The following is a 9,197-nucleotide window of genomic DNA, read 5'->3' on the forward strand; positions in this document are numbered from 1 at the left end:
ATATTACATTTTCCCTAATAATTTATAATACTTTTAAATCAAAATATAAAAGTATTACATTTTCCATATAAGTAATAAACATTTTATTCATAATTAGTATTACATTTGTACATATAAATATTACATTTTCATCTTGACCCTACCTGTCTCACACAAATTTTTGCCATCGTAAAATTATATTTTATGTTTTGTTAGAAGGACATATAGGAAATAGGAGAGTACAATTTTGCGAAAAACAATATTCTTTATATATAATACAAAAAATACACACCTGCAACATTGTAAAATTGATAAAAATTTTAGTCTAACAAGTCCATTCATAAGAAAACCGCGTGGCTGGAAAGAATCCAGAGTTGCTCCATGAATGCTCTCTAAAATGGATCAAAGTCATTAAGAAATGCTATTTTTTTCTACTAAAAATTAATGAACAAATGTCCTTCTTTTGTCAGCCTACGAGAAATTTTGCAGTCACTAATTGATTTTGTGTGTGTTTTGGTTGAAGTCCGCAAAGGGTCACAAGTAGGTAACCAACTTAAGTTGTTCATAGCTCAAATGGAAAGTCAAATTTGGAACATTGTGATTATTAAATTTACTGTTCGACTAACTTGTCAAGGTAGTACAAGAAGGCCAAAATTCTTTTGTATGCCATCACTATCAAACCAAAAATCTTTGTGCTGCTAGCCCTATTTAAATCGTCACAACAAATAAAATAAACTGGAGAGTATCCATAATCCATGCTATCTAAAATGAAGAAACCTCTTACTACATTACTGTTTCTTTTGTTTCTTCACATCTCAGCCTGCAGTGCTAAACCACAGGTTTGCAAGCTTGCTTCAATTCATTCGAACCAATATTATATTATATGTTCTCCGAACTGTTAATTGGATACTACTCTGTTCTAGGAATCTAGCTAGGATAATTCTGTATATAATACATGATTTTGTGGTGCATGCAGGTTTATGTGGTGTACCTTGGAGAGCACAGTGGAGACAAAAGCGCGAAAGAGATTGAAGGCCTCCATCGCACATATATTCATCATGTAAAGAGCTCCAAAGAAGAAGCTTCAGCTTCCCTGGTGCACAGCTACACGAATGTCATCAATGGCTTCTCCGCTTTACTCACCTCAGAGGAAGCCAACACCATAGCCGGTAATTAATTTATTTGCACGCACATAGAGGGTGTCTGATAAATAGGTGTTAGATGATTGGATTAGTGAGTTTGACTAGTTGATAACATTAGCTGATTGTAGAAAAGTGTTTAATAAATTAACTGTTAACATATAGATGATTACATGCAAAATGATTTTCTCAAAAAGTTTGATAGAAAAAGTTGTTTTAAGCAACTTTTTGAATTTTAGCATTTTGAAACAATAAGTTGTTACAAAAAACTAATTAATTAAACATCATATTGATTGTTTAACCAAGTCAAATAAGCTAATAGTGGTTAAATAAACCAAAATTGACTGGTAAGTTAACTATGTTATCAAACAGGGCCATAATCATCTAACAACATGTTTGGTTCACGGAATGAATTTAGAGGTAATAGGAATATTATTCCATACCTTATGGAATAGATAAGGAATAGAATAGGAATTATATTCTATTGTTTGGTTCGCGGAAAAGAATAGACTTTAGAAATTATATTACAGTGTTTGGTTAGTTTAAGGCATAGAAATGAAATATGTTTTAAAAGACGTAAATAGCCTTATAAAAATATGTGGTGGTGGTGATGGTGGTGGCGGCGGCGGTGGTGGTGGTGGTGGCGATGGTGGCGGCGGCGGCAGCGATGGTGGCGGTGTCAATGGTAGTGTTGGCGGTGGTGGCAGCGGCGACGACGGTGGTAGTAGCGGCGACGGCGGTGGTGGCAGCGGTGGAATGGCGATGGTGATGGCGGTCGCGGTGGTGGTAGTGAAATAAGAAATAAATTTAATTATGCATAAAATAGGAAATAACAATTTTAGGCGGGGGGCCCTAGGAATCTCTATTCCCCAGGGGAATAGGTCATTCCTGAGAACAATATGTTTATACCAAGTAAAAAAATATGTCTATTAGTGAGAATGCAATTCCATTCTAGGCCTATTCTGCGAACCAAATGTGCCGTAAGTGAAAAGACATAATTTTGTTAACCAGTAACCACAAACACATAATGCAAAGTGGTTGGTGTAAAATGTGAACAAGTCCTCTAAAATGTGAGTACCAATCACAATCGATTATTAGGGTCAATTTTATTCAATATTGTAAATACCATTTCCCCTTATTTTAGAAACTCAAAAATGATGACTGATCACTGATAGTTTTAAATATGCTATCATATTAATTATAATTTATACAATATATATGGATATGGCGTTTGATTAAGCTAGGTGTTTAATTTTGGGTTTATAGAGATGGATGGTGTGATATCAGTGTTTCCCAGCAAGTCATTAGAGCTTCAAACAACAAGATCATGGGATTTCATCAAAATGTATGAAGGAAATGGAAATCCTTCTACTTCAGGGGAGGAGGAGTTGCTGCCCAAAGCCGGAGGTGGAAAGGATGTCATTGTAGGAGTGATCGACACTGGTAAATATTCACCAAATTACTTTAATTTCCTTTTCTCAGTCTTACATTATTTCTATTTTTCTTTAACTTTTATCAGAATAATAGAATTCCAAATTTAATGATTAACAAATTAAAAGAAAACAATTAAGAATAGTATATATTATTGTGTATGTAGGTATATGGCCAGAGTCTCAAAGTTTCAATGATGAAGGCATGGAAGCTGTTCCCAAGTCATGGAAAGGGACATGCCAAGAAGGACTTCATTTCACCTCATCGCACTGCAATAGGTCACTATTGCACTTAAATTCCTTCATCTTAACACCTACTTCGTTTTTAATTCACCCTCTCACAAAATATTCATTAGAAATATTGAGATAGCTTAAATGGATTGTTGGGCAAAAGTTTAAAGGGTCAAATTCAGTACCTTGCCTCTGAAAAATGTGGCGGTATAAGAAAATAAAGTTATGTCTTGACTATTAGCTATAGTTTTTTTTACATAGTAGATCATGAGTTTGAGTGGCAATAAGAGGAAAAACTAGGGGGAAGTTGGTAGCTAGTGACTTTTGGCATATTGGTGTGCTTGATCCTAACAAGGATTAAATTCAACATCTATTGACTTTGACTATTAAAAAAATATAATTGTATTTTCATTACCTTCTTTTCCCAAAAAGCCTCCCACATCGGCATTTAGGAGGATGTAAATACATGACCAAATGCTGGTACACGCAAGGGATCTACCCACTTTAGCATCCATAATCTTCATAATCCTCACACGGAAACTATTGATGTTCAAAATTTGGTCTTTTCTCTCAAATGATGTCTACTAAATCAGTGAACGAAATCTGTATTTTCATTATCTAACTATAGTTTTTAACATAATGATAAATAATTATTTTTGTACAGAAAAATAATTGGAGCTCGATATCATGTAAAAGGTTATGAGGCAACCTTTGGCCCTGTGAACCACACATTTGACTTTCGTTCATCGAGAGACATAAGCGGTCATGGAACTCACACAGCATCCACCGTCGGCGGTCGGAAAGTAGCCAATGCATCTGCCCTTGGCGGCTTCGCGAACGGTGTGGCCACCGGCGGCGCACCACTAACGCGCCTGGCCATCTACAAAGCGTGTTGGCAAGTGCCTTTCGATGATATCAAAGCAACTTTCTGCCAAGATGACGACGTGTTGGCGGCATTTGATCACGCCGTCGCCGATGGGGTTCAGGTGATTAGCGTATCCCTTGGTTTATTGCCTCAAGATAATTACTTCACACAGGATGGCGTCGCGCTTGGAGCATTGCATGCGATGAAGAGGAACATTGCAGTGGTCGGTAGCGCTGGAAATTATAGGGAACCATATAGTGTCACCAATGTTGCTCCTTGGATCTTCACAGTTGGCGCAAGTAGCATTGATCGAGTGTTTTCAGCTCCTGTTTTGTTGGGAAACAACTTGCTAGTTAAGGTCAGAAAAATAAACTTCAATTTTCCTTTCACTATCACTAGTAGAAATTATGGAATTACCGACCACCTGAAAGTGATGGTCGAAAATAGCAACAAAGGTTTTTTAGATACCAAAAGTGGTCGGAACAAAGCTTTCGACTTGATTTAAGATCACTTTCAGGTGGTCGAAAATTCCACAATTTCCAGTAGTATATATATATATATATATATATATATATATATATATATATATATATGAATATCTGATTGATGTTTACTTCATTGAAAAAAAACTGCAGGGAGAAAGCGTAACTGAAATTAAGAAACAAGAGACACTTCCACTTGTGTATGCAGGAGATGTAGAGATCCCTGGATCGACAACTATTCCCGGGTTCGATTTCCTGTCTTGATTTTGTCTTGAGCCTCTTTAATTTATTTTCTAAATCATATAGCATTACTTTTCCAGATTTTGCCGGCAGGACACACTTTCACCGGAGAAAGTAAAAGGGAAAGTAGTGTTTTGTCTAACCGGAGGTTTATCCCAGACATTAGAAGTGGAAAGAGCCGGCGGCGCAGCTGTCATATTAGGGAGTATTGGTAGTGAGATACAAGTTGAGAGTTTTCTGATTACAGCTACAAACATCTTTAATCCTTCCGGGACAGATGCAATTCTGAAATACATTTTGACCAACAAGAATCCAGTGGCCACTCTCATTCCTGGAAAAACAATTTTTGGTGCTAAACCATCACCGGCCATGGCTCCTTTTACCTCATTAGGTCCAAGTTACCCAGAGCCTAACATCCTCAAGGTAACTTGTAACTAGAGCAGAGATTCATATATACACTGAAAATTATAAATTTCTAAAACAAATTTTATGTTTCCATGTTACATTGTAGCCTGATATTACAGCTCCAGGGCTTAATATTTTAGCAGCATGGAGTGAGGCATCTTCACCTTTAGAACAACCTGAAGATCATCGAAGTGTTAAGTATAACATAATATCAGGAACATCCATGTCGTGCCCTCATGTCTCTGCTGTCGTTGCGCTTCTTAAAGCCATACATCCTGACTGGAGTGGTGCTGCCATAAAATCTGCTATTATGACAACTGGTATATAAATGTATAGTAGTGTTAGTAGTGTTAGGATGAAGCGCTTACCACGTCTTCACCCAACAATTCTCCTTCTCAGCACCTGCCAATTTTACCTGCACCTCTTACCGTTACTTGGCTCTGATACCACTTGTTAGATCAAGTGCTTACTGCAAAAAGCTATAACTAATAGCGAATGCACAACTTTATTTCTTTATAGACCGTCTAGACTTTGCTCTTCACCGACCTCTGCCCAAAAATCCCTAGCCACCAATTGATGAATTTGGCCATTTACTGGCTCCACCCAACAAGTAGCTTAAGTTTAAGCCACAGACTGCAATAATATCTATACTACAAGTTCATTATTTGATATTCTCCTTTCCAATTTCAGCTACAACTAAGAATGTGAAAGGAGAAGCAATAAAGGATGCATATGGAGAAGTTGCAGGTCCTTTCCATTACGGGGCAGGCCATATTCAGCCATCAAAAGCGGCTGATCCCGGGCTTGTATACGATTCAACATACATGGACTATCTTCTCTTTGTTTGCTCCAGTATCGGCACTACACTAGACCCCTCTTACAAATGCCCAAAGAAAGCTTCATCTCCAAGTAATCTCAACTATCCATCCCTAGCAATAGCTCAGCTCAAAGGGTCAATGGTGGTGAAAAGAACAGTCACAAATGTGGGCTCAGCAAACACTACGTATTCTGTGGAGGTGAAAGCCCCAACTGGATACTCTGTCAAAATTTCTCCAACAGAGTTGAAGTTTATGGAGGTTGGAGAAAAGCAGAGTTTCTTTGTAAGTGTTAAGGTTGAAAGTGTTAAGAAGGTTGGGGAGTTTGAATTTGGTTGGTATAAATGGAGCGATGGGATTCACATGGTTAAGAGTCCAATTGTTGTTTCATCAGCATAGCTTTCGACCTTTGGCTTTCAACTTAGGAGATTCCCAGTGAAAACCTGAAACTATTATCACAATAAATTGTCAAACGCATGTAATAATGTAGCTGGTGAAAGATGGTCAAATGGATGAAAAGTTTTCGTTTCTTCACGGTTATGTAACATAATTTAGTATTTATATTGTGTAACAAAATATTTATAAGCACAAATAATGATTGTTATATCTTTAAATTATGTATGATCATGTGTTGAAAATTGATGAAGTAGATTTTTGGTGAGTGGATGTGTAAGAGGGTATCATTACTCCGGATATCGTTCTCACAAGGACGGGCGATAGGAGTAGAGCTTTAGGATTTCAAGCACAAGATACTAATGTTCCTCATGGACATCTAGCCAAAGCATAGGGTTGATTTGGATACAAACACAATATCAAACAACACACTTGAATGAATACAAATGATAAGAAAGTGGAGGTAGATGATCGATAACTTTAATTATGTCCTAGCAAGTACATGAATAATAGTGTGCAAAAGCAAGAATTGAACCCACATGAAATTGATATGATGCAATTAATAAACTTAAAAATAATCAAACTTAGCAAGTTAAAGTCTTCAAGATCAATTATCAATAAAAATAATTTAAACCAAATGAAACTGCAAGTAGAAAACAATGAAAGGAAAAAGATAATAAAATCACCACGAAACACGACAACAACTAACAAGAAATTAAAGAATATCACCGAACATAAGAGTCTTTTTGCCCGAGGTCGCATGACCTTGGACAAAACAGCTAATGCCCTAGGGGTGATACATGGCATGTTATTTGATCAATAGATCACCATAAACATTGCTTGGTGGCAAGGTTGCTGAGGAGGTTTGGTAAGGTAATTTTGTGAGTTTTGATCACTTACGAATTTTTAGTTGTCCTAGCTATGTTCTTATTCTAAGTGATGAGAGATCAAAATTAGATCCAAAGTCAAAGAAGCTAAGTGCATCTTTCTGGGCTTCAAGAAAGGTGTAAAAGGATACAAGTTTTGGGATCCTACAGCCAAGAAGGTGGTGATTAATAGAGATGCAGTGTTTGATGAGCATTCTATGCTTTAGCCGAAGAAAGGAAATACATTGGTTGATGGTTCTAGCACAGTAGAAGTGGGTATAGATCGAGTTCCTTTGAATGAGAGAGTAGAACCACTTACGGTTGAGACTCGGTGAAGTACTAGATTCCACATCTGTGGCAAGTTCTAGTTCAACGAATTTACACGATTATTATGTTTGAAAAATAGCATTAAAATGGCATTTAAGTAGCTATTTTGTGGTACAATTATTAGTGGCTTCCACTTTCGATTTAGGTCGGGTCAAAGTGGATTCGGGTTATTCGTAGTGAAACGAAGAAATTTATATAGTGTACGCTCAAAACGGATAATGGATGAATGAGAAATTGATTCTCAAAGTAGACCCATTTGAGTTGGAAAAATGAAGGGAAAAAGATTAAGGGGTCGTTTACCAACTTGGAAAAATGGAGAATTTTTCAGAAAAATTGAGAAATTGAGAAGTGGAAAAATGAAAATTGGAGAAGTTGTTTACTAAATTTCTTCTTCTAAATGTTTATTCCTTCTCCATTTTTCCACTTCATGTATATTTTTGGAGAAAAAAAATTTGGATATCTCCAAATGGAGAGATGGAGAGAAACACGGGTGAACAATGCACTTTGGCCAAGAGGTCGCTGGTTTGATTCTTGCTGCGTGCTTTTCATTTGCTTTTGCGCCTTTGCCATTATTAGTATTGTCTTTTATTATTATTACTAGTAATTCACCCGCGCGATGCACGGAAAAAAATTATATTATTATAAATATAAATAAAAAATAGAAAAATTAAAATATTTTAAATTATTTAATATAATAATTAAGTATTTATTAGCGATGCACGGAAAAAAATTATATTATTATAAATATAAATAAAAAATAGAAAAATTAAAATATTTTAAATTATTTAATATAATAATTAAGTATTTATTATTTTTATAGAATACAAAATTACAATTAAAATTAAAATTAATTTTAAAATTATTATTATTATTATTATTATTATTATTATTATTATTATTATTATTATTATTATTATTATTATTATTATTATTATTATTATTATTATTATTATTATTATTATTATTATTATTATTATTATTATTATTATTATTATTATTATTATTATTATTATTATTATTATTATTATTATTGTATAAAGGTAAAACTGCTATATGAGGTGGTTGTATTTAATAAAATCAGAAAATTAGAGAAATGAAGAACTAGAGGAATGTCGAATAAAAATTGGAAAATTGGAGAAATGGAAAACTGGAAGAATGGAGAAGGAAAACTGGAGAAATGGAAAAATAGAAAATTGGAAATGGAAAAACAGAAAAACGAAGTAAACGACCCCTAAGCTTTTGTCTTATACAAAGCCTTTCTAAGGCTTATTGAATTGTGTAGCATAGAGGTTCTCTCTCACGTGTACGGGGGTGCAAATCAAATCCCAAAGTGAGCCTGAAAAGGCTTGGCTCGTGTACGCCGGCACCTGCGGGCACGAATGTCATCCAGAAAATTGGCTAGCCTTGCGAGCTAAGTTATGCCAACTTTCCGAAAATATTTTTCCAACACGTAAGTATAGCTATTGAGGAAGTCTTTTTGAGCGGTGCGTCTGCTCAGCGGTGAACCTTCACGCGATATGGTAGACGTCTTCCGGAATGGTACGGTTGCGCGTTATACGTCTTCTGAAATGGTACGGTTGCATGTACTGTTTTAGTGAATGTTTGGAGGGTTAATTCAGCTGTTACAGAATTAATTCCATATTAATTCCATAATTAAACCCCATATTAAATGGTCAGTTTTGAAGGTTATAATCTAATTTTAAATAAGATTTATTGTCGTTGTTGAATGCTATTTACACCTCAATCTCCTATATAAGCTTGTTGAAGGGGCAGCAGGTTTTAACGTAGAACGAACAGTAGAGACACAACACACACAAAGAAATCGGTTTTCTTCTCCAAAACTCTGCTCCAACTCCTTCTTGCCGACTGTGTTCTGCCTGTGCTCTAGTTTGTTGGGTTCACTCGTTTGGGTGCTCAAACATTGAACCGTAGTACGTTTTATTATGAGAAACCTAGGCTACAACGCCCCTAGCACTTTTGGGAAGTAGCTATAACACCCCCTTTTTCTAAAATCTAAAACCTAAA

At 35.6% G+C, this 9,197-nt stretch overlaps 1 protein-coding gene across 1 annotated transcript; it reads left to right on the plus strand.

The window, feature by feature from the left end:
- The first annotated feature begins 668 nt into the window (after positions 1-668).
- On the plus strand, positions 669-6,120 carry LOC109162510 (subtilisin-like protease SBT5.6). Its single transcript, XM_019311219.1, has 9 exons — positions 669-818; positions 956-1,148; positions 2,385-2,561; positions 2,716-2,827; positions 3,444-4,002; positions 4,280-4,371; positions 4,447-4,789; positions 4,878-5,091; positions 5,462-6,120. Exons 1-9 carry the CDS (start codon positions 735-737, stop codon positions 5,983-5,985), a joined length of 2,298 nt encoding a protein of 765 aa, XP_019166764.1. The 5' UTR covers positions 669-734; the 3' UTR covers positions 5,986-6,120.
- Positions 6,121-9,197: the final 3,077 nt, after the last annotated feature.

Source organism: Ipomoea nil, unplaced genomic scaffold (assembly GCF_001879475.1).
Source record: "Ipomoea nil cultivar Tokyo-kokei standard unplaced genomic scaffold, Asagao_1.1 scaffold2942, whole genome shotgun sequence".
NCBI classification, from domain to species: Eukaryota; Viridiplantae; Streptophyta; class Magnoliopsida; order Solanales; family Convolvulaceae; genus Ipomoea; species Ipomoea nil.

Bases quoted from the DNA above. Each gene is read 5' to 3' on its own strand.
- LOC109162510 (XM_019311219.1), top strand. From the start codon at position 735: ATGCTATCTAAAATGAAGAAACCTCTTACTACATTACTGTTTCTTTTG. The intron at 2,562-2,715 runs GTAAATATTCAC...TTGTGTATGTAG, and splicing joins TGTAGGAGTGATCGACACTG to GTATATGGCCAGAGTCTCAA. The intron at 4,790-4,877 runs GTAACTTGTAAC...GTTACATTGTAG, and splicing joins CAGAGCCTAACATCCTCAAG to CCTGATATTACAGCTCCAGG.